This window comes from Gobius niger (assembly GCF_951799975.1).
Source record: "Gobius niger genome assembly, chromosome: 1".
Taxonomy (NCBI): Eukaryota; Metazoa; Chordata; class Actinopteri; order Gobiiformes; family Gobiidae; genus Gobius; species Gobius niger.
In genome coordinates this window covers 66,686,498-66,712,616 of record NC_136852.1, presented here as the reverse complement: position 1 = coordinate 66,712,616, position 26,119 = coordinate 66,686,498, and the positions used below count along the sequence as shown (strand labels likewise).

Sequence of the window (26,119 nt, the reverse complement as noted above, 5' to 3'; positions counted from 1 at the left end):
GATATTGTCAATATAAATTAGTGAAATTGGTGGGAGTGGGCTTCAAACACATTGTTTATGCCTGTAATAATATAGCCTTTATTGATCTTATTGATATGATAGATTATAAATATAGTGGTAGTTGGGTAAGTAGGTTTTACATACTGAGAAATGTTCTTCTTAGTAAGGGTGTGCTCAAAAAATCGACACAGCAATATATCGTCGCGGGCTTCTAGACAATACACGTATTGATGCGGAAGCCATAGTGTCGATGCTTGATCTGGCTCTTTTTAGACGGCGTTAAAGGGATATTTCAGGATTTTTAGGGCCTCATTTCCTAGTTATCCAGAGTGTTGCTGATTTCTGGAGATTTTCTTTTTTTTTTTAAATTCATGCAGTGCTTATATTTGAAGAGTTTCGTGGCGCTAGGCTAATGCAAGACTAGCGCATTTCTACAGTATCAGCTACCCTGCATTAAAAACAGTCTGACTCAAGCACACTGAACCTGAGAAAAATCACTTATAACACCAGACTAACTATATAAATGTCTGTGTCGATAGAGTAATTTGAACCATTTTGCATTTAAAAGAACTTATATTTGAGCAGCATCAGCTTCGTGGTTGTATAAGCTACGCAGCGGCGGAGTGATCTGCTAGAAAATAGACCCTCAAAATGCGATCATTCATGTGATGCAAGGTCAGTTATATTCCAAAAATTACTCTATCGACAAAGACATTTATATAGTTAGTCTGGTGTTATAAGTGATTTGCCTCAGGTGCTCTGTGGAGCGGGTCAGACTGTTTTTAATGCAGGCTAGCTGATATCGTAGAAATGCGCTAGCCTTGCATTAGCCTAGCGCCATGAAACTCTTCAAATATAAGAACTGCATGAATTACAAAAAAAATATGTCCAGAAATCAGCAACACTCTGGATAACTAGGAAATGAGGCCCTATGTCAAAAATCCTGAAATATCCCTTTATTTCATTGTAATCTGCCTTGAAGGCTTTCCCTCATGGTGCAGTACACATTTACGCCAGCGGTGGCGGTAAACTGCACACGCTGCTAGGGGAAACTTCAAAAAAACTTTTACTGCGGCGCTGTGCCTCGAGCCAAATTCAAGGAAAAATATTGGGGCACTACGCATTTTAAAAGGTTTACGAGATCGAGCCACTGCTAACACGGGAAAAAAAATTCCAACTCCGCAGCATTAATCATCTAATATCGGAATAAAAACACTCGCCATAGCTTCACCACAGTCGAGCCGTTCTCCCATTTTGTTTCCAGCGAAGCGGTGTAAGAGAAGGGGAAGTGAGGGAGGCTTTTTGAGGTCACGAGATAATCAGGAAACTACTGGATATTTAGTTTCAGCTTGTTTTAGATCAATAATCCATTTTTGTGATGAAGTTGTTATTACAAAACACCTGCTCATGTCCCTGTGTCTCCTGTCTGTTTCCTGTTTCCTGGTGCAGGTGAGGGAGATGCTGAAGATGCGCGACTCAAACGGAGCGAGAATGTTAACACTGATCACGGAGCAGTTCATGGCGGACCCGCGGCTGGCGCTGTGGAGGCAGCAGGGCACCACCATGACCGACAAGTACAGACAGCTGTGGGACGAGCTGGGTAAGTGCAACACCGTACAGTCAGCGGAAATACTGTATTTATATTATACTCCAGTGTAACTGTGTTTTCAGTTCACTTTCTCAGGCCACACACAATCCCAACAATACAACAGACCACAACAATATTACTGTATTCAGTCCCTTGTCTTGAAGGCCTCCCACACAGTTAACAGTTCCAGGCTCAGTCTCAGTGAATGTGTCAACTCCAGCACCTCCAGAGTCTGTCATTCTCTGCACATCACGCCTCATCACAACCCCAAATACAGTATTATCACCAGGCTAATATTTGTACCACTGTGATTGCCCTCCTCTAATACTGAGACCCGTGGCAAAGAAAGCTGTAAAAAAAGAAAAAGTCATTTTTCTTCTTTTTTTGTATGCAGGTACAAGCACAATAGAGGCTAAGTGTGAAAGATGCAATTGTAAACACAAAACTAAAGTGTATATATTCAATTAATAATGGATAAATGAATCTGTACATGGGGAGGATTGTTTAATCAACTTCAGCAAACATGCCAAGCAACAGGAAAGACTTTCCAACACACACACACACACACACCATTGGCCGCCATATCATATCGCATATTGTTATCACGAGATAAATTTTTGATATCGTCCTAATTTTTTATATCGCTGTGTGCACGATATAATCTATGTTGCGCTCAGCTCCATCAGAGCAGCATAAACACTGACTGTGTAGGTGCTTAAAATGTAAAATGAAATGAAGGATGTAAACTGCTTGAGTCGATCATATTTGTGAGGAAATTAGCGCGGCTCTAAAAAAATATAATAATAATAATAATGCGTTGGTTTATATAACGTTTTTCTGGACACTCAAAGACTATTCGTTCACTCCATACTCTATGGTGGTAAGCTACTATTGTAGCCACAGCTACCCTGGGGTCGATTGACGGAAGCGAGGCAACCAGTCTGTGCCATCGGCCCCTCCGACCACAACCACTCACTCACTCACTACATTCACACAGGCTTTTTTTTTGTTTTTTTGATTAGATCAAAAAATCCAAACTCTCGCTGAGACTTGAACAAAAGCTAGGGGGCGAACAAGGCTCTCAAAACACAAGGAGAGCATTCAGCAAAGTAAGAGCAATTATTACAATTATGGAGCAAGTTCTTTTAAAATAAAAGCAATTTGGAAATTTGTGGCTGATTGTCCGTGCAGTTTTCCAGTCTTTTAGTGTTTTTGGGGAGCTGTAAAACATTTTAAATTCATTGATAAAACAGGGAGGGCTTATGTCCCCTCCATTTGCAGCAATGAATATGATATTTGGCTAAAAGCAAAATAATATTAATGACATTTGATAATGAAGGGTCGAAATTGTCCATATAAAGCACAACGTGTGACATGTTAAAAGGGGGAATATTAAGCTTTAAATTAATCCAACTCCGGACATCATTCCAGAAAACATTTGAATAGTGTCATTCAAAAAACAAATGACAAATAGTTTCAACATCTTGGTTGCAGAAAGTACATGGGTCAACATCACATTTAAATCGTCTTTCAAGAAATTGGTTCACAGGTTATACATTATTTATTAATTTATAATGAGTCTCCTTTACTTTAGGGGAAACTGGCCATTTAATTCACCCAAGCTTCCTGTTGTTTCCAAACGATCTCCCATCCATGTCCTGCCAGGCCCTTCACTGCTTAGCTTCCAAGGTCTGACGGGATCGGGCAGAGCAAAGGCGGTTTGGCCATAATGAAATATCTTTAATCTTCCAAATAGGTGCAAGACTGAAATTTTGAAGTAATTTGTCCATTGTCAATTATATTGTCAAATATATCGTTATCATGAAATGTATTTTTTATATCGTCAAGGTCAAAGTTTATTTATAAAGCACATGTAAAATACAGTTGACACAGCCCAAAGTGCTGTATATACTGTACTTCAGTGAGAGAAAAAAATATATATGAAAGGTTTTAGGTTTGGGTAAAGCCAAACTGGAGAAAATGAGCTCCGTTCAGGAGAGGGTGAAGAGGATAACTTGTTACTATACAATCCATCTTCATCCTAAAGCTACATTTAGGACCTGTATATATTTAGCAACATCTGAAAAAGAAATACTGAACAATTATTACTGCAAACAAGAGGAAATCGCCAGTTACATTATTCAACAAACCAATAATGCTGTTACCCCAGACCTCCATTTTAGACTGTGTATGGAACACTATTATTTTTACTTGGCAAAACTTGAAGGGGCTAGACGCAAGTTAGCCATTATATACTAAAAATATATATATAATACGCAACAATATAGAATGTTCAACTCAGCTCGTGGTATAAAAAAAAAATACAACACAAAGTACCTGCATCACCGTTAATTTCCTCTGCCTAATCTCAACATGGCATATTTAGCCCCGTGTGAGCATGTGCGGCTGCCGTCCTGTTCGCGAGAGTGTGTAGTTCTCTTTGACGATTCAATTGTAGCTACACGGGAACATTTCCACCCGTCCACAGAAGCAGCAGCCCATCACAGGGACACACTTGTCTGCTTTGTACTGTACAGCGTTGTTGATGATTTTTGTGTGAGGATTTTTTTTTTCCTTCTTCATCCTCTCCCTTCGGTCTTGCTCTGCACTTTGCAAGGACAGCGATCTCATCTGTTTCGATCCCACGTACTCTTTTTTTGGGTGGGGGGGTGAGGGGAGGAAGAGTGTGCCGCCCAGCTTTGAAGTCCGCACTTCAAACCTTTTTCTTGCCGAGTCCTTATCACTCCCCTGATGTGCGCTGAATGCTGCCTCTGGGCTCCTCTCCCCTCTCTCCCTCCCTCTTTTGTCTCTCTGTCTTCTCTGCTCCTCTCCTCCAGACACAAAGCCCGGCCCGGTTCCCTTCTCCTGCTGTGTCCCCCCAATCATCTCCTCTCAACATTTCATTTTTTACATTCAATGTCCGTACCCCCACACAATTCTACAAGCTTTTGTGCGCTTTTGCTTGAGCTCCTCGCCTCATTTCTGTTCGGGCTCCCAACAAAATGATGTGTACACTCAATAGCGCCTCAATGCAAGGGGGTCCCAGGTTCAAAGCCCGGTCATGGCCCGTCTGGAGGGCGAACAACATCTTTGGTCTTTTTGCGTGACTGAGGGCACACAGTTCTTCCATACTGTGATATGTTCTTACCTGAGCTTAGACGAGTTGATACGTACCTGTCTGGAAGAGCGTGGTAGCTTCCAACTTCACCCCCGTTTGGAGATATAGGAATATACTGGGAGAGGCCAAATGCTAACAACATCTTTGGTTGTTTTGCGTGACAGAGGGCATCAACTCATCAAGCTCAGGTAAAACATATCTCAGTATGAAAAAATGGTGGCCTGTTCCTTTAAGCGTAGGACTAGGAAACGTTGTCAGGAATAATTGTCTTTGTTTGGCAGCAGTTCGAATATAAACTGAGCCTGTTGGATGGTGTCTAACCTCTTACCCCCCACCTTAATTGAGTGCATTTTCTCTGGTTCGGCTTTACCCAAATCTGAAAGCTTCTCGAATGGATGTCTCATTTGAAAGTGAAGGCTAACGAAACTGATTGGGACTTCTTTGTCATGTTGTCGATGCATTTTTGTCATATTTTTGAAATGTTCTTGTTGTCTCTTTTTTGTCTCTTTTTAGTTGCGTTTTTGTCGTGTTCTCATATTTCTTTTTGTCATGTTTTTGTTGCTTTTTCATCTTTTTTTAGTTGCTTTTTTGTTGCGGTTTCGTCACTTTTTTTGTCACTTTTGTGTTGTTGTATTGTTGCTTTTACGGCAAGTTTTTGTCGCTATTTTGTTGCTTCTTCGTTGCTTTTTCATCGCTTATTTTTGTTGATTTTTGTCGTGCATACGTCTCGGTTTCGTCACTATTTTGATGCATTTTTGAAGGAACCTTTTATGTTTGGGTAAAGCCAAACTGGAGAAAATGAGCTCAGTTCAGGAGGGGGTTAAGAGGATAACTTGTTACTCGGCAAGGCAAGGTAACTTTATTTATACCCCGCATTTCGTACACAAGGCAACTCAATGCGCCTATACACTACTACACAATCCATCTTCATTCTAAAGCTACGTTTAGGACCTGTATATATTTGGCAACATCTGAAAAAGAAATACTGAACAATTATTACTGCAAACAAGAGGAAATCGCCAGTTAAATTATTCAATAAACCAATAATGCTTTTATCCCAGACCTCCATTTTAGACTTTATATGGAACAACACTATTTGTATACAACACTACTCTTTTTACTTGGCAAAACTTGAAGGGGCTAGATGCAAGTTAGCCATTTTATGCTCACTACTGCCACCTCAGGTCATACGTGTAACTGCACCTTCTATATTAAGCTCGTGCATGACGGCACTTCGGACCTGAAGTAACACCTTTTAGAGTGACAGTGCAGGATTTTAGAGGCAGTTGTGGTGAACAGGTCTGGGCTCATTCTACACATTAGGACATTATTGAAACATGTAGGGGGAGGAAAATACTTAATTTTAACATTTTTAAACTCCGTATAGTCCCTTTAACTTTGGGCCACTGTCGAGCGGTTTGTCCCCCAATCTTTTCACTAAGAAAAAATTGAAGCCTTCTTGCTTTTCAACCATATGTCAGCCAAAGAATTCCCTATCATCCATCCATCATCTCCATTAACCAAAATAAAGAGAAATAAATTCAAAAAGTGACCTCTGTTAATCCATCTGAAATTGGAGAGATGTTGTTTTTCTTTCTTTCTCATCATTCGCCTGTGTCTTCTGTTTACTGAATACTTAGTCCTCTGTCAAACTAAGGTTGTACTAAGCGCTGGGAGGCTGCAGTAATGTAGGCCACGCGCGCTGCTAACACATGTAAACAAATGAGTGGAACACGCTGACTGGTGTTGAGAGCGATACCGAGGGTGCGATTTAGACCAGTGAGGAGGATGCATATTTAATGTCAGCGGCTAACTTGTTTGTCGGTTGTTTCAGCACATTAAAGATTTAAAAGGCAAAAGGCTACGAGGTGCAAAAGCGGAGCTGGGATTTTGGGAATGCCTTTTGTGTTTCGGGTTTTTTTGTTTTCAAATTACCTGTCGGTCTAGTAACAACGTCAAATCTTTAAAACATGCACGGTAAGCTTATACACATACTGCTGTTGTGTCTTTGGGCAAGACCTTAGCTTCCATCATTCCTTTCCGCTGTTTTTTTGTTGTAATATCTGGGGGAAATGAATGAGGAATTCACCCGAACTGGCTTTTTAACCCTGAACGATTGGATGCTACGTTGCAGAAATTCTAATAAGGCCTTGGAGGAGCTCTTCTTCTCGGCAACCCATTGTTTCAGAAATACAGACCCCACTTTATCACCGCATTAGCTTTTGCTTGGAAACCCATATAAACCCATAAAAACCTTCAGTGACTAAGCTCTGTGCGGAGTTTACATATCTCCGCCAGTCTTGAGAGCAAAAATCCCTCAACGTGCACTCTCTTCCCAGGAGACCAAAGCACTTTTCATATTCTGTTTGTTCCAATTTACTCCAAAATGATGTGTGTGCAGTCAGCGTAGCCTCGGGACTAGTTAACTTCTGTGTTTTCATAGTCTTGTTTTCTAGTGCAAGATGGCGGCCGCATACGAAATGTGCACCGCCGGAGAAAGCGCTCTGAATCCATCTCCAGCCGCCCTCCAGCGCCAACTCTCACAAGACAACTGTATTTAGGACTTGGGGAAAGTCTCGAAGGACAAGGCGATCTCCATTATGCGCTGATGTCATTGTAGCCCACAGAGGAGCCAGGCAGGTGCAGGCTACAACGTGAATCAGAGAAATAAGGAAAATCAACGATATACAGCACAGCCTGGGATCTGTAAATGTATCACTGATTGCCGAATGTATGTCTTGTGAAAGTTTGATCGAGGCCTATTACATAATAATGGTGAGCTCAAAAGCCTAGACAAGTAACAAGTCGTTTTCAAGTGACATTGTTGGAGGCACTGAGACACATTGTTATCTGGAGGCACTGTTTATAAGAATTACCTTTCTTGCACCTTTTATTCAGGTCAAGCCAGTTAGCATATTAGCATTAGCGTATTGGGATCTGATCAATAGCGATTCTAGCTCTGGGGCTCCCTTTAATGAAACTGAAATCACAGTTTTGTTCCCATCCTTGAGTTGTCTGGTCACCGAGCTGAAGCTGATGAGTGCATCTTGATCATTTGTCTTTTTACGTGAAGAAGCGTCACTGAAAACTATGTGTGGCGTAGCCTGGATACGAGGAAGTGACAGGATTCATAATAATAATAATAATAATGCATTGGTTTTATACAGCGCTTTTCTGGACACTCAAAGGCCCTTTCCTTCATTCACTCCATACTTGGTAATGGTAGGATACTATTGTAGTAACAGCTGCCCTGGGGTAGACTGACAGAAGTGAGGCTACCAGCCTCCACCATCGGCCCCTCCGACCACCACCAACCACTCACTCACTGTTGAGTGGTTCCCAAACGCTCCCATCCAAGCACCAGCCAGGCCCGTCCCTGCTTAGCTTCCGAGGTCTGACAGGATCGGGCAGAGCAAAGGCGTATGACCTATTGGGATGGGGACATACATAAATATTGATCAAAGTACCTGAGGTCATTACTGGAGTTAAAGTACAGATACTACTGCTCAGATATTACTCTTGTATGAAGGAAAGTTGCAAATTGTTACTAAATGGACTCAACTTACATAGCACTTTTCTACCTTTATCAGGCCAAAAGCGCTTTACAGTAAGGAACCAGTCAGAGTTCAGGCAAATGAAGCATCCAGGCAAACATAATGTCCATAATAAGTGCCGTTAGCAGGTGGTGACGAACTGCGTGTTCCCTGTCTTTAAATTCTCAGACACGGCGAGGAAAAACTCAATAACCTAGTGTGAGAAAAAAGAAGTGGAGGGTGCATTAAGAGGCTTTGAAAGTGAACAAAACACATGGCTAAAACATTTGGACTGTTTACATAAAAGTAGAGAGATGTGTAGCAAATGTAGCAGAGTAACAGAACAGAAATATTACTCAAGCAAAGTACAGAGCGTCATAAACTTTATTTAAGTACAGTACTTAAGTTGCTTTGTTGCTGACCACCTCTGCAGTAAGGGCAATGTTTAAAGCAAACAGTTTCTTAGTTGGTCTTTAACACAGAGACGACCTGCAGTGCTTCTGGAGTCTAGAACGTTTAGGTTCATCGTATTTCATGTATCAGTTGCTTTGTGATTTGATGAGGTGAAGTGTCTTGCCCAAGGACACATGGACACTCCGCACTCTGTAAGTCCTATCTTCTGAGTGTCTGTTCCTCCCGTGTGTGCAGGCGCCCTGTGGATGTGCATCGTACTGAACCCTCACTGTAAAGCGGAGCAGAAGTCGTCGTGGCTGCGGCAGCTGCGCAGATGGAACAGCGTGGACGTCTGCCCCTGGGAGGACGGCAACCATGGCAACGAGCTGCCCAACCTCACTCACTCACTGCCTCAGGGTGCCCATGGCAACCAAGGTTAGTGATTGACAACTTTTGGAGAACTGTCAATAAAACTTTTAATCCCGTGAAGCTGTCAGATGTAGCTGTATGTGTTTCCATCGAGACTAATACCGTACGTTTATGGTCCAACAACTGTTATATTTGCCAATTCTCACAGATTATTTAATTTGCAGTTTATACAGTTCTTTACTTATCGCAATAGTAATTCAATTAAAATATTATGCCGGAATCGTGTCTTGTGTCTGAAAAGGTGGAGGATGTCTTTTCAGCTCATCTCAGTCGAATTCCGCGTCGCCATTTGAAGAGAAAATGCTGGCAGCGTCTCCTCTGTGGAAGATAAACACTGCCAGTGTCCGAGATGTTTGTTTTTAATCATTTGTAATGCTAATGGCCAACAACAACACATTGCGAAAAGGTATTAAAAGACTTGAAAGGCTTACAAAATGGCCATAAGTGTGAGATTGAGAGCTAAATCACCTGCTTTCAACTCCAGCAAATTAATTTAATCCCCCCACCTACGGTGAAGTGGATTTCTTAAGCCATTACGAGGAAAATTGGTGAAGAAACACATTTTCTTTTTGAAAATGTCTTGCGAGATATATTCAATTGCTTATCTGAATTCATGCACAAAGTAAAAGCGACTTCTTTTACCAGACGTCAGTTCTCATTAATTGGAGTAGTTTGGCATGTCCGTTTCATGCAGGCATTTATGTCATTTCTATGGTTTCCCACTAACATATTATAAGATGATGTTTAGTGGCACTGAATATGATCAAGCTTTTAGCTCAGAGGCCAGTTTTATTCTCTATAAAACCTCATTTGGTCCTATGTAGGGCTGGGTATCGGGATAAAAAGTTTAAGCAGCAGTGCCAGTAAGTTCTGATGCTGTTGGTCCAATAAAGCTCAAATAAGTTCAAATAAATGTTTTTTTTCCCCATTTTTTATTTTAATTTTTTTTTACCTTTTTTTCTCATTTAAGAAAAAAAAAATTGCCCAATTTTTCTTATTTTTGCCCAATTTTTTTCTCGCTTTCCCTTTTTTTTCTACCTCATTTCTTTTTTACATTTTTTTTTCCATTTTCCCTCCAATTCCCCCTCAATTTATTCCCCATTTTTTCCATATTTTTGCCCCATTTTTACACAATTTTCCCGCAAATTATTCCCCATTTCATGACATTGGAGATGAACCCGATAATGTAAATTTGTAGAACTTTCAAACATTATTGTTCTGTTTGCTGGTTGTAGATGACAAATATTATATTATATTATATAAGTAGTATAGGCATCAGAAAAATCTCCATGGCGACGAGCTGGTGTCGTCCCACTTTTCGCAATAATAAGTCTGAGGAAGGAAAGCTGACTCATAGTAGAGATGCATGTTTGCTGAGTTAATTTTCACCCCAAAAAGAACCCCACAGGAAATAATCTGTATGTGTGTTTGATTCCCTTTATTGAGATAAATCTTACGCAGTGTGGCTTTAACACAAACACAACAAAGCCTGTTTCACTTGTGGCTTCTCGGCTTGTGATCGGCTGCCAAAACACCTGACAAATAAGCCCTTTCCAGTCCCGCTGATGATCCTGCTTAACACTTTTTTCCTAATTGTACGTCTCCTGAGTCAGCGGTAATCCACCTTAATCCACTTCACCCTCATCTCTTCATTAACCGTGCGTGTGTGCCCCCCCCCCCCCTCTCTCTCTCTATCCCCCCCACCCCCCCACAGAGATGCGCTCCCACCGGACCGTATTCACCCGGGCCATCGAAGCCTGCGACCTCCACTGGCAGGACCGCCATCTGCAGCACATCATCGCCAGTGACCTGTACGCCAACTACTGCTACCACGACAACCAGGACGGCTCGCTGTTCGACTCGCGCGGCTGGCCCCTGTGGCACGGTGAGGCACGGGGCGGCGGGTAGAGGGGTTTGTGACGCCTTGCTTTCACGGACAACACAGGTACAGAGGGGACAAAACATATTCAGTGATATCCATTTGAAACTTTGCTGTAGATCACAAATATACAGTAAATATGAGGGGAAAATGTAGAAAATAATGGATAGAGACAGGTTTACATTCATGATTTATTTATAGAAGAGGAAGAGAGGGAGCCGAGGCACTCTGGAATTAGCAAAACTGCATATCTTATTTACGGTGTCACCATAAACACACCATGGTGACCTTTTGAATAATAAGCAGTTTTGCCAGAGTGCCTCGGCTCCCTCTCCTCCTCTTCTATAAGTTAACTGGCCCAAGAGTCACTTCACTTGCTACCTATAGCATTTACTCTGCTGCTGTGAAAAAAAATCAAAACATTTCAAATTTTGCCTTCTTTTTGTCATTCAAAGCTCAATAAATCAGGAATACATATTTAAGAAAAAAAACTCTTGGTGAAGGAGCAGCGTCTCTACTCCGAGTTTGCCTCCGTGTTTCCCAAATCTCTTACTTCTTTCACTAAGATGTTAAGAGAGAAAATTTGCTAAAACTTTCAAGATTGACCACTGCATGAAAAGTGTTTGCTTTCATCTGCCATGTTTTGGCTTAAAGGCGACTGATAAATATCCATGCTTTAAAGGAATAGGCCACCGTTTTTACATACCAAAATATGTTCTTACCTCACTTTAGTCGAGTTAATATATCCCCGTCTGGTCTTTGTCCGCGCGCTCTGTCACGCAAACGGAGCACATACGCAGCCTCTCCCACATGTCACATAGCTCCGAAAAAGCTCACGATAGAAGCTACCAAGCTCTTCCACGTGTTCCCTATTTAAATAAAGTTACGTGAAGTGTTTTCATGCGAAGTATATTTACACAGAAATGTAGCATGTCGATTTTATAAGCAAATAAAAAGGGGGACTATATTGTGAGGCGTAATGATACGAGGAGTAAAACGTCCGCGCAGTAACTCCTAAAGGTTATTGACGGAAGTGAGCGGGGGAAGTCTTTAGGAGTTACTGCGCGGACGCTGTGCTCCTCGTATCATTACGCCTCACAATATAGTCCCCCTTTTTATTTGCTTATAAAATCGACATGCTACATTTCTGTGTAAATATACTTTGCATGAAAACACTTCACGTAACTTTATTCAAATAGGGAACACGTGGAAGAGCTTGGTAGCTTCTATCGTGAGCTTTTTCGGAGCTATGTGACATGTGGGAGAGGCTGCGTATGTGCTCCGTTTGCGTGACAGAGCGCGCGGACAAAGACCAGACGGGGATATATTAACTCGACTAAAGTGAGGTAAGAACATATTTTGGTATGTAAAAACGGTGGCCTATTCCTTTAAAACAGGGGTGTCCAAACTACGGCCCGTGGGCCAACTGTGGCCCACTTCTAATTGGCCCAATGCAAATCCTAAAAATATTTTTCTCTTATTTCTTTGCTTTAATTGAATATATATAAAATAAATGAAAATGCGTTAATATAAAGCTGAGATGAAGGCTGTTTCTTTTTTTCTTTTCTTTTTTAACCTTAAGCATAGTCAATTAAAAAGCATGGTTAACATTTTATTGAATTTGCTAACATTAATACAACAATATACAATAGAGGTGAAGTTATATATCTGACCTACTGAGTGCGGCCCAATTGTTTGTATATTTTCCTATATGTGGCCCTCAGTGCTCTTCGTCTGTAAATAAATGTGAAACTCCAATATCAAAATCCAAATTGGTGGTGTGTGTCCTTTTTGTCACAATTTTTGGCTACTTTGCCAATGGTTTATGGAAATTTTAAGAAGAGACATGGGAATCATCCTTTTGACTCTTCTGTGATATATATTAAGCACCTTATTATTTAGTTATTATTTCGTAAGGCATGTACAGTCAATTTTAGGATAATTTCTGGATGCTATTTATTTGACTTTAATTCTGTAGGCACTCTAATGATAGTCTAAAAATACTCTATTTACAGTACATGTAATATTTATTATTTTTTATAGATTATGCCCACAATTAGGCTGAATCTATTCATCATAAAAAGCCCTTCTTCTGATATATTATCCCGACTTCACACCACATCCCGTTTTTGATGCTGCCTCAAGGGAACAGAGGATGTGTGACACTTATCTTGTGCCTGTTGTTTGTGCAGAGCATGTGCCCACGGCCTGTGCCAGAGTGGATGCCCTGCGTTCCCACGGTTACCCCCGGGAGGCGCTCCGACTGGCCATCGCTGTGGTCAACACGCTGCGGCGGCAACAGCAGAGGCAGCTGGAGCACTTCCGCCGACACAAGAAAGGTAACGCCAGTGCAGGAGGCGAAACAAAAGCAAAACATGAACAATAGAAGTAAAAACTAACCCCCTATGGTTTGGGGGATAGTAGTTGGTTATCACAAGCTTACACTGTGCAAAGCTGGTTCATTTGACATATTATAACATAGGTTTCTTCATATTCTGGGGATCATGTTTACAGGTATTTCTACAAATTTTGAGGTTAAAGGGATATTTCAGGATTTTTGACATAGGGCCTCATTTCCTTGTTATCCAGAGTGTTGCTGATTTCTGGAGATATTTTTTTTTGTAGTTCATGCAGTTCTTATATTTCGTGGCGCTAGGCTAATGCAAGGCTAGCACATTTCTATAGTATCAGCTAGCCTGCATTAAAAACAGTCTGACCCACTCCACTGAGCACCTGAGGCAAATCACTTATAACACCAGACTAACCATATAAATGTCTGTGTCGATAGAATATTTTTGGAATAGAACTGACCTTGCATCACATGAATGATCGCATTTTGAGGGACTATTTTCTAGCAGATCACTCCACTGCTGCGTAGCTTATACAACCACGAAGCTGATGCTGCTCATGCTGCTCAAATATGTCAAAAATCCTGAAATATCCCTTTAATGATATCTTCAATGAGGGTATCTCGACTGAGAGCTTACACAGACACCCTTTAATGATTTGAATTGACTGACTAAAATGTTCATCCTTGTGTTTTTAGAGTATGGAAGTGTCTACAGGGGGAATAAAGGAAGGGAATAGAAGGGAAAGACTTCAATATTTTTTGTGTTGTTGCAGAGCTGCTTCAAAAGGGCCACACGTCTATAACCAACATGGAGGGCTGGGTGGGCCACCCGCTGGACCCCATCGGGACCCTGTTCAGCACCCTCACTGAGTCGGGCCGGGCGGGAGAGGAGGGCCTCAACACCTGCTTAGACCTCTCAGGTACTACTATGCGTGGGCTCTTTAAGCACAGCCTGGTTCTATGGCAACAATGATATTTCTGGGCAATGATACAAATGACCTTCGCTGTATACATTACATTATACAAGTTTCATCCTTTGACCGGTTTCTCATTTCACTTTCAAATACGACTTTGAATGCTGTTGGCATAGTTCGTATTCTCGACATAGCTGCGATGCAGACAGCGGCGGAAAAGTTGGGCTCATTCCAAATTCACCTTGTCTTATCTTATCATGCTGCCTGCCTCCCTCCATTTTAAAAGTTCCTCTCCCACGCTGCTCCGGCTCCCGGCCCTCGTTGGCTCCTCGGTCTGCTCACACAGAAATAGCCCTCTCCTCTGAGGTAGCAGCCAGCCTGAACTGAAGAATGTTCTCGGGGCGGTAATCTGTACTTTTGGGTGGTCACAGTTTCCAGGCCTCCGCTGGGTGACTGACACTCTGCTTTCCAATAGGTGACAGTCTAAACAACAGGCATGGCCTTGTCTTTATTTTACTCTCTTGGTAGAAAAAAGGAGGCTTGCGTTTTAATATTATGTAATCATATTGTTCCTTGTTGTTGCTTTTGTTTGTACCAAATACAAACAACAACAGAGCAAGGAGTTGATCTAGAGGTCGAACAATATGGGTTTTTCTAAGGCCGATGCAGATATGCTTGCTGATATTTTTGGCCGATTTTTCCGAATATCTGGTCTATAATCCTGTAAAAAACATAAATACTTGGCCGCTCCAGCAGAACATACATGGGTCTCATTCATGTAAACACGCCACACCGTATTACACTTATTACATTAGGTGATTCAATCATAGTTTCTGTCCCAGCTTTTGATTCGTTGCCGTTAGCGTTAGCACCCTGCGGTTAGCATTAGCATACTGTTGCTAGCCGCGGCATTTTGCGCGGTGATCAAAAATACAATTGCGGTGGTTAAAACTAACTCAGGGATTAAATTCTCCAAGTCCTGTGCTTCAAAATGACAGCAGCATGTCCATATTGACGGAGGTTTAGTAAAACTTGCATTTAACAAACTTAGCTAACCAATTTTCATCGCAATGTTTCTCTGTTCCCCTGAGGCCGAGGGAGTTGTTGGAGGACTCGTTTTAAAGCGCTGACTTTGCTCTTTCCAATGCAAATGGGAAATCTCTAACACTTTTGATCTCGCAGATATCGACGCTATATTGGCTGATAATATTGTATAATCCCCAAATATCGTCACAATATATCAGCTGGGCCGATATATCGGTCGACCTCTACGTTACTTCGGGTCTGAAGTGCCGTCCTGCGCGAGTGTAATATATAAGGTGCAGTTACACGTGTGACCTGAGGTGGCAGTAGTGAGCATAAAATGACCAACTTGTAGCCCCTTTAAACTCTGTAGAGTTCAGGAATGTGATGTCATATCGCTAAGCGTCATGGGATTAGCAGCAATTATAAACTAATGGAGATTTTAAAACACTTGTACACCACAGTGAGTCAGATGTATTTACCATTAGTGACTCAGCAGCTAATGGAGTCGTTCCACGGCTTTTTCCCCCCCCACTTTTTATACTGTTTTTAGCTAATCTTAGTCTATGGAAAATGTATGCTGACAGCAGCAAACATGGCTGATCTCTATGGTAACTGTGGATTTTCCCGAAGCTCTCACCAACCTTCCAAATGTATGAATAAATATACACAACTTACTACTTGCTGACCTCTCGGCTTAATTTATGCTTTGTTGATACATTTAAGATTGGCATTTTTCTAGTTTACATCCAGTATCGACATGATTTAGTCCATTTTAGGTTTATTTTTTACCGCTTTTAGAGCCGGTTTATCCCTGATTTGATTTTGATCTTGACCTGGTGATACTTGGAAGGCCATATATTGAATGAGGTGGTGAAATGTTTGCAAAACCACTGCCTTAGATCAAAACTGCACACCCTAACATTAACCGTGGCGCCCATGTTCGCCGTCCTCTCTCAGACTGCTCCAGTGTGGTGACCCGGGCCGACCTTCAGCGGTTGCCCGTGCAGCGGTTGCTCGGGGAAGGCGAGTCGTACGTGGCGCTGGCGGTGGAGACGGCGCTGATCGGGTTGGGGCAGCAGCGGGTGATGCCTGACGGGCTGTACGCGCAGGAGAAGGTGTGTCGCAACGAAGAGCAGCTATTGGCCAAGCTCCAGGAAGTCGAGCTGGACGAATCGCTGGTCAAGATTTTCCGTAAACAAGCCGTCTTTCTGCTCGAGGGTAAGACGCTTATTTTTCTCATGGGAAAACTAACCTGAGATTTTGCCTTTTTAGTTAGATATGTGATTTGTGTTTTATGAATGCTTTGACAAATCCTTATGGAGACAGATTTGTATTGTTATACCACTTGAATAGCCATTTTAACCTCTTACCCCCACTTTGACCCAACGCATGTTCTCCAGTTCAGCTTTACCCAAATCTTAAAGCTTCAGACTGTAGGACAGTGTAACATGTAACACCTCATTTGAAAGCTACGACTTGCAAAACTGATCGCTACGTTTTTGTTGCACTGTCGCCTCATTTTCATCATTTTTTGGTCCCTTTTTTTCATCTATTTTTTGTTGTGTTTTCGTAGTTTTTTTGTTGTGTTTTTATCGAGTTTTTGTTGCTTTTCCATCTTTTTTTAAAATTCCTTTTTGACACTTTATTGACGTGTCTTTTCATCGAATTTTGTGGCTTTTTGTTGCTTCTTCATCACCCTTTAGTCAAATTTTTGTCATCCTTTTATCACTTTTTCGTCATTATTTTTGACTCTTTTTTCTTACCACCCATCTAACCCCAAACTAGTTAAACCAACCGCATTTTCTCCGGTTTGGTTTAACCCAAATCTAAAAGCTTCTGGACTGGAGAGCAAAAGTGGAACACATCATTTGAAAGCTAAGGCCTACAAAACTGATTAACTTTTTTGTTGCTCTTGTTGTGGCTCTTTTCGCTCTTTTTTTTGTTGCTTTGTTTTCACTCCTTTGAGGTATTTTTATGGCTTTTTTCGTTGCTTTTCTGTCTTGTTTTTGTCACATTTTTGTTGCATTTTCGATCTTGTTATTTTGACGCTTTTTTCCAGGCGCTTTTAGATTTGGGTAAAGCACAACTGGAGAACATGGCCTTGGTTAAGGTGGGGGTTTAAGAGATTAAGAGATTGATTTTCATTCATCTGTGCTGCCCGATTCTAAAGCCACATTGTTTTACCAAGTGAATATATTTACTCAGAACTCATTTGGTCAAACGTGTGACATAAGGGACTCGAGTTTGCAGCTTTCACCTCGTGACCTTTCAGTGGCACATACCTCAAAAACCACACAGTGCCACTTTGAACAGGAAAAGGCACATTGGCCCCCACAGCTTCTTGTTTATTATGCTTTCATTCTGTGGCGCAAACAGAGGCTGCGCTGCCACGGCTTTGACCGAAATGAGCTCTTTACACCCTAAGACCGGGGGTTTCGTGTGGAGCCGAGTGCTCACACCGCACCGTCAGGGCCGAGTGGAACGCCACCGCCGCCGGCCGCTGCTTATGGGAAAGGGCTGAGGAGGAAGGGGAGGGGTCCGTCCCACAATCCTGTCCCACCCAAACCCACGACCACCCACCTCTGGCTCCGGAGCTAATGGAGCGCCAGGACTCGGGGCCCGAGACTGCGCCTAACCCCCCACCCCCACCTTAACCCCCCTCGGGACCCACTGCCCGCCACGCTCTGATGTGGTGTGCGGCTCACAGGCCTGGTGGGGGTTTAAAATAACCACCCGAGACTGAGGGGAAGTGGGGGAACAAGAGGGGGGGGGACAGAGCAGCGGGCCAAGTTCTGAACACACTGCCATATGGGCTCTGACGTCAGGGTTTGTGTCAGCGCCACGTGGCCCTGGGTCTGCCCGGAGCTGCGACTCACTGCTTCCAGGTTTCACGCGGAACAGGGGGATGGGACATGTTAGGGGATTATGGTCAGGGAGTCATAAATAGAAATTGCAGTTTTAATGATCGCACGACTAAATCGCAAAGGCGGCACACAACACACATATCTGTCTCCATAAGGATTTATCATTTACAGGTGCTCGTCATATAATTACAATATCAGGAGTTCATTTAATGCTGTAATTCAACTTAAAATGTGAACCTTATATATGATATAGACTCATTATTTGCAGTGACATATGTAAAGCCTTTATTTGTTAGAATTTTGATGATTATGGCTTTAATCCTAATGTGTAGATGAGCTCAGAATTATCCACCACAACTGCCTCTAAAATCCTGCACTGTCACTCAAAAAGTTGTTACTTCGGGTCCAAATTGCCTTCATGCACGAGCTTAATATAGAAGGTGCAGTTACACATATGACCTGAGGTGGCAGTAGTGAGTATAAAATGGCCAACTTGCATTTAGCCCCTTTAAAGTCCAGATTTTTAATTTGGGTTTTTTACAAGTTGAGCCATAATAATCAAAATTATAACAAATAAAGGCTACATATCTCACTTTGCATGTAATGAGTCTAGTTTCACAGTTTAAGTTGAATAACAGAAGTGAATGCACTTTTTCATGATATTCTAGTTATATGACGAGCCTCTGTATAAAGCCATTGTAGCTTCGACCTCTTCTAACATGTGCTGAAAGTTTAGTTTCAGTTTAGCAGTTCCTATTTCAGCCTTCTCGCTCGTTTATGCTTCTGAACTTTTTTTTTTAAATGTGCATTTTGGACCAACTCAAAACACAAGGAACAAATCCAATTGCAATAGGTTGCGTTCATGAGATTCTCAAATGCCACGTCATAGTTTTAGCTGGAGGGACCGGGGCCGATGTCATGAACACAACATATTTCAATATTTCAAAACTTTATTTGTCCAAAACCATGTAGTCCAAGTAGGGCTGTCACGATAATTACTATATCGACTTATTTTTCAATAAATAACAGATAAACAATATATGTTTGGGCTCAATATTTATCATATGACATTTATTAGCATTTTCCCCCTTTGTTTTCTTTGTAAAACTTAGATTTCTAACCGAAGCAAATTGAGTAACATCATATTTCTTGTTTATTGCAGCTTGTGTGGTTTACTGTCATTTTTATGCCTGGGAGTCGACAGTATCTAGTATCGTTACAAGTCAATAATATCGTTTATCGCAATACTTTCCTGCCTCAATATATCGAACTTCAAATTATCGTGACAGGCCTAAGTCCTAAGTCAATACGGACTTAATATTTTTATTTTGAAAGCAACAAGTTTCAGAACGTAAACTCACTAACAAGATGATTTCAAGGCATAAATGTAACCTTTTGAAAGTGTGAGTACCCAGTCTTCTTCACCATTGAGCAATTCACACCAAGGATTCATGTGAGACTTCATTTACATTATATATTTGTACTAAAACAGGGACCAGCACCGTTTTTTCTCTCTCTTTTCCACATAAAAAAAGCTTTGTTCCCTAAGCACATTCTGCCATCGTCTTGCTTGAGTTCGAGGACAATACCTCTCAAACGTGTGTGTGTGTGTCGTCCACAGCGGGTCCGTACTCCGGCCTGGGGGAGATCGTCCACAGAGAGAGCGTCCCCATGCACACCTTCGCCCGCTACCTGTTCACCTCGCTCCTACCTCACGACGCTGAGCTGGCGTACAAAATTGCACTGAGAGCCATGCGGTAGGTCTGCTGCGCTGTGTGGGCTTGTGGCTTCCTGTCACCTAAAACCTTTTATTGGCCTTAATTTAAAAAAAACAACACAAACTCTGCTTATCTTTGGATTACGACCGCGCCACCTTTATGGGCTGTTTAAAAGGCTCATGGGCAGCTTCTTTTTTAATTTTTAAAACCACGGGTCAGGTCTGAGGGTAAAGATGACTGTAAAGCCTTTTTGGATGCACCCTTCAAAGACAGCAAAGGAATAGGAATTTGACTATATTTGAAAGAATATGAAAGATAACATGACAAGTTTTTTTTCACTCATAGTTAGTGGTTATGTGAAGTCATTTATGGTGAAACAACCGAGTTTGCTCTTTTTAAATCATAATGAAAAAAGAAAGTACCAAAATAACCAAAAAGTTTACATACACCAGTTTGTACCACTTTAAAGGGACTATACAGAGTTTTAAAATGTTAAAATCATGTATTTTCTTCCCCCTACATGTTTCAACAATGTCCTCATGTGTAGAATGAGCTCAGACCTGTTCACCACAACTGCCTCTAAAATCCTGCACTGTCACTCAGAAAGGTGTTACATCGGGTCCGAAGTGCCGTCATGCACGAGCTTAATATAGAAGCTGCAGTTACATGTATGACCTGAGGTGGCAGTAGTGAGTATAAAATGGCTAACTAATCTAGCACCTTTACCTTTACTTGGAGTCTTTTGTGGTAGTTGTGGAGAAGATTCTGTATGTAATCTAATGGTAAAGTGGCCCATTTTTCTTGGCAAAAAGCCTTCAGTTCCTGTAAGTTCCTGGGCTGTTTTGCATGAACTACATATTTGAGCTCTCCCCACAGTGGTTCAATGATTATTGAGGTCAGGAGCCTGACATGGCACTAGCGGGACCTTCACTTTATTCTGCTGGAGCCACTGGCATCAGTGAAACACGTCCATATTTATTTTTTGTTGTCGACAGCCTTGTTGATAAAAAAGTACACCATACCTACTGTGAAAGATGTATGAGTGAAAAAAACAAACATTTTGTGTAACCTTTCATATTCTTTGAAAAATTGTCCCCAAAAAAGTCTAGAATTTTGCCAGGGTATGTAAGCTTTTGAGCACAACTGTAGTTGTTTCTAGCTTAAGCTTTTGTTTGTTTTTACAGTTTTCTTCTTGGTTCTAAAGCCCACCTTCTGCTAATTGTCCAATCAAAATGCCCACAGAGCTATTTGCTTGAATATTGATATGCATATGCGACCCTGTTGTTAAAGGGAGTTTAAAAATGGTAAAATTATCTAATTTCCTCCCCCTACATGTTCCAGCCGTGTCCTTGTGTAGAATGAGCCCAGACCTGTTCACAACAACTGCCTCTGAAATCCTGCACTGTCACTCAAAAATGCACAAGCTTAATATTCAGGTTGAAGCTGCAGCTACATGTATGACCTGAGGTGGCAGTAGCGAGTATAGCATGGCCAACTTGCAACTTGCCCCTTTTAGCCTCTTCTAAATGGTTATTTTTGCACATTCAGTTTAGATAATGAACACCGTACAGGGCAAATGTATAAATCTAATAGATCTACTGTGTATGAATATTTGGGAACCGATACTTTACATGAATGTACAACACAACATGTCCCCTTTAACAAAGATAACGATGATTTTGAATTGATCTGGACTGTCTTCTTGTGTGAATGCACAATATTAGTTCTGAATATCCGTTTTTGGAGCATACTGTATTTGGAGCAAATTTTCACAATGTGTAACCGCCGAAGTTCCCATTAGGTTCGCACCACACCAGAAAGCTGAGAGTGATTAATTAGTTTTATCTTCTCATAAATTAATACCTGCGCTAATTATTTTTGATTCATCTTGGCTGGATAAGAGGAAAATTGATTTCACAGAACAGAATTATCCGTAACATCCCAAGTCTCAGCTCGTATTTTGTACTGACTGTAGAAAGTGTTCCTAATCGTTGGAGTTCTTGACATTCTTTGCTGCATACTTTGAAGCAGCCAATACTACTTTCTATAGCGGTGGTTCTTTATGGCTCTGTATAAATATAAAACTTTCTATTATAAGGTGCAAGGTGGTAGATGCTGTCGTTCCTTGCTATAGGCCACATGGTCTTACAAGTTTTGAAATGCGACTAAAGAATGATGAACTCTTGAACCAGCTAACAGTCTAACCTACATGGCTAACAAGTTCTTTTTCATATCACTTAGTGCCACAGGACATTATATTACCAAAATAATTGTAACGAACTGCAATTTTGATTAGATTGTTTTACTTTCCTGTTGCTTCACTTGTTGATACAGCTCATGTGTGCGTCAGTTTCCTGTGTGTGTTTTGATGTTGTGACTGCAGGGAGCTGGATCAGTGAATATTAATTACACTAATGAGCCTGTAATTAGCGCTTCTGTAATAAGGAGGAAGCGCACACACACACACACACACGCACACACACACGCACACACATGCACATGCGAGGGGCCACTGGGACAGAGCGTTTGTGGTGTGGTACAAAGCCTGGCCTCTCGCAGTCCGGATTGAAGAAGTACATGGGTAAATGAACTACAAGTTATGAGTTTAAAGTGTGCGGCGCGGTGGTGATGACGGCGCAAATGGGTGAAGGATAAGAACTGGAGTGGCTGTGATAGTGCACATTTACCTTGTTTGGAGGAGAGTGATGAGAGAGTGAAACGGCTTTGCAGAGCTGCAATCTATAAATATGCTTTTTTGAAAGTGTCAGGTTTTATAGATACAGACGGCATCTCTGGAATCGCCCATATATGGTCATGTTTGAAAATAGTTAAGGGGGAAAAGAATTTGGAGAAAAATCTAAACTTTCTCTAATTATTCAAAAACTGCTTTTAACAAACGCTGAATTATTAATATAGTTTTCTACTAAATAATTATACAAAGACATGGGGAGGAGCAAAGTGGTTCAACAACCCATAAATACATAAATAACGGAGAATGCTAACTTGATGCTACATGTTAGCATCGGGCTAATGCTAATGGTTAGCTAGCGCTAGCTACGACTGCCATTTTTTCACTTCTACTGAATGGTAATGGTAAATGGTCTCAACTTATAGAGCGCTTTTCCACCTACATTAGGCACTCAAAGCGCTTTACAGCAAGGATCCACTCACCCATTCATACACCAATGTACGCAGACACTGGGGGCAATGTGGGTGAAGTGTCTTGCCCAAGGGCACAACGACAGTGTACACTTTCAGGTGGGAATCGAACCCCTGACCTTCCGATCATGAGACGACCTGCTCTACCATCTGCGCCACCGTCGCCCCAATGAACAATCTGCTGTGAGAAAATATCCATATGGGCCCGATTTACACCTCACTGTATTTATGTGATAAATAAGTTCATATTCCACCAGAAAATGGCAAAAAACTGTGTGGAAAATTGTGTTTCTCTAAAGGTTCTATTTTCCCCCTCAGCGAAGCCACACCCCCTTCTATGACGAGATGCCGTCTGTATCTATAGACCCTTTTGCTGCTGACATCATTAGTGGCAAATGCACTTTGTAGGAACACGCTCAGAAACAACCACAGTTTACGTGATTTTCATTGGTGAAACCTGCCTCTAAATACCAGTTTTGCGCATTTGCTGCAAAGACGCCCGTAGGAAATAATGGAACAGCTTCTACGACAGCAATATGGCGGACATCGCAACCAGGGGGATACATCATAAATACCCAGATTACCGTTTTCATCAGTGAGTTTGAACCACAACTAACCAGTTTGAATGCACGCCCACTTTCATTGTTTGTAAACTGGTATAGGGCCTATAACTTAAACATGGATTCTACTGTTAACAATCATTTATTTATTCACAATCACAGATGTGTTTTACATTATGTAAAAGTTGACCATGTTTACAGTTTTTGTCGATGCAGTCAGAAGTATGAGCCCCACACTTTGGGTCTCTCTAAGCGGCATATCAAAATCAAAATCCAAGTGCCTTTAGATAGTGGAGTAAAGAATGCAAAACCTGTGATGGCGTCCTCAGAATGGCGGTAATGGTTAAGTCGTGATTATATTGTGACTTTTTTGAACCCAGTAGTAGACATGATACATGTAAAGCGTGCATTATTGGTGGCCCACTTAGCTCTTTAGGGTTTAGCTTGTTTATTCTCCCTAATGCGCAATATACAAAACTGTAAACACAAAAACAACTAATAAAAATATTGCCTTCCTCCGTTTTCCTCTTAGCGTCTCTCCAGGGAGTGGCTGTGGTGCTTCAAGGTTACACGCATGTCCCGCGCCACCAACCCACCTCACTGACTCCCCGTACCATTTTCCCTGAGTCAGCCTCTCCCCTATCTACCCGCCCCCCCCCCTCTCCCACCTCCGCCCTGGCTCCCGGGGTGTGAAACCGGCGATTTAGAATAATATGGCCACTTACGGGTGCTCCTGGGAACTCTAGGTGTCTACTCAGCACGTAATGAATGTGTGTAATGTAGCGTAGTGTAATATGATAGCGTATACCTCCTGGCTCCCACGGGACGACGGACTGTTAAATATAGAGGAGGAAGTATAAAGAAGCAGGCCTATTCTAATGGGCCTATTATAACACTATCATTGATACAAGGGGAGAGGAGATGTATAGCTTTCCCATTCCCATGTTTTTTTTTCTCCCACTTCTCTTCTCTCTCGCGGCCTCGCAAAGGCATATTTCTAGTGACTTTAAGTGTTTGTGTATTTATGTGCCATAGCCGCTGCTAATTGGAGCATGTCTTAAAGAGAGCCAGCCCGCAATATGCAGGGACATGACTTGGTGTAAGCGGCCAAATAAAAAAACATTCTTGGACTATAGTCGCCGCTATCTGTCCACAGAGGAATGGTAAGAAGGGAAAGATGCTTAGTTGTCCTTAGCTCAACTCTGCACAAGTGCTGAAATCCCGTGCGGACGATATCATATGAGATTTCCATATGCGATAGCGGGCTTCCAATGTTAATGAATGTAGAGGCGACGGGGTAATCTGCAACCTTTGATGCACAGCCGAATCTATAATCTTTAAATATACGGCGCTGTGTACACAATATGCAAAGTTAGCATAAACGGAGACAATAGATCAATGACACGCGCGTATCGCTGACACCTACTTTTAAAGTGTTTAACCTCTGCCAGAAGATGCTTCAGAATGGATTCAAACTAAAGTAAAGGCACCGAGAGCCCGTTTTATGCTAAACTGACTTTGGAATATGGAAAGAACCGTTATGGAAAGATGTCTGAAAGTATTGCAGATAAGATTAGATTTGCAGATATGCCTCCTGTGGGAGCATTCAGTTTAGTTTAGTTTATTCGTTTTTTTGGTTTATTTGACAGGGACCATGTACAAAATGCATTAATCTTAAAGGAAGGATGCTTTGTACCAGATTTAAAATCCACCTGCAGGAACACAACATTAAAACACACATTATATATATAATGCTCTGTAGGTTATTAACATTAACTTATAATAACCATTTCTAATGATCACATGGGAACAAACCATCACAGCCTAAAATGTGTACAAAATACACATTTTATAGTTGACATTGATGTCTATACTGTTGACATCAACACAAAACATGCTCTCAATGACCAGCTCAACATAGAAAATGCATTTTTTGCAGTGGATAATCAAAGAATGTATCTGGATGAGGACCTAACTTGTTTAACTCTCAATTCTACTGACTTTAGTTGAGGTGAGCCGCTCAGAGCAAAAGCACATGATTGAATGGGGTATTTTTCAATAGTGAAAACATCTGTCATAAAATAAATGCTTGTATTTCAATTTTGTTTATTGGGTGAAATCTTACGCGGTGTGGCTTTAAGCTACTACTATATTACATCTGGGCAATTAAACTGGGCTGATGAGAAGGCTTGAAAACGTCTGAACTAAACCAAACTGAAATTGCATTTGTTTACAATTCTTATAAACTATATTTAGAGCTGTAGTTCACTTATTCTATTAAATAAATATTGCCATAAAATGGATGTTTGTGGGACATATTCACCAGCAGAATAAATATCGGAGAAATTGTCAGCAGATGATATCATAATGCCTTACATAAAGCGTGTTAGTCATTCCCACGACACTCCGATTGCTGCAGCTGCCTTGGTACAGGCTTACAGTAACATGGCTGCCAATCTGTGCCACACTGTTGGCCACACAGTTTGACTGGGATCACACCGGCAACCGTCCAGTTAAAACATCTCTACCACCTGAGCCGCCGGCACCCCAATGCCAACCATTAACATACTATATGAAATGCTTGGGAT

At 41.6% G+C, this 26,119-nt stretch overlaps 1 protein-coding gene across 1 annotated transcript in view; it reads left to right on the top strand.

The window, feature by feature from the left end:
- The window catches only part of LOC306959721 (zinc finger SWIM domain-containing protein 6-like), a 106,027-nt gene that overhangs the window by 66,606 nt on the left and 13,302 nt on the right, over positions 1 to 26,119 (top strand). The window contains exons 4-10 of the mRNA XM_079551904.1: positions 1,450 to 1,600; positions 8,888 to 9,067; positions 10,776 to 10,946; positions 13,133 to 13,279; positions 14,064 to 14,210; positions 16,188 to 16,448; positions 19,716 to 19,851. Coding sequence (XP_079408030.1) covers positions 1,450 to 1,600; positions 8,888 to 9,067; positions 10,776 to 10,946; positions 13,133 to 13,279; positions 14,064 to 14,210; positions 16,188 to 16,448; positions 19,716 to 19,851 — 1,193 coding nt within the window. The remainder of the gene's footprint in view (positions 1 to 1,449; positions 1,601 to 8,887; positions 9,068 to 10,775; positions 10,947 to 13,132; positions 13,280 to 14,063; positions 14,211 to 16,187; positions 16,449 to 19,715; positions 19,852 to 26,119) is intronic.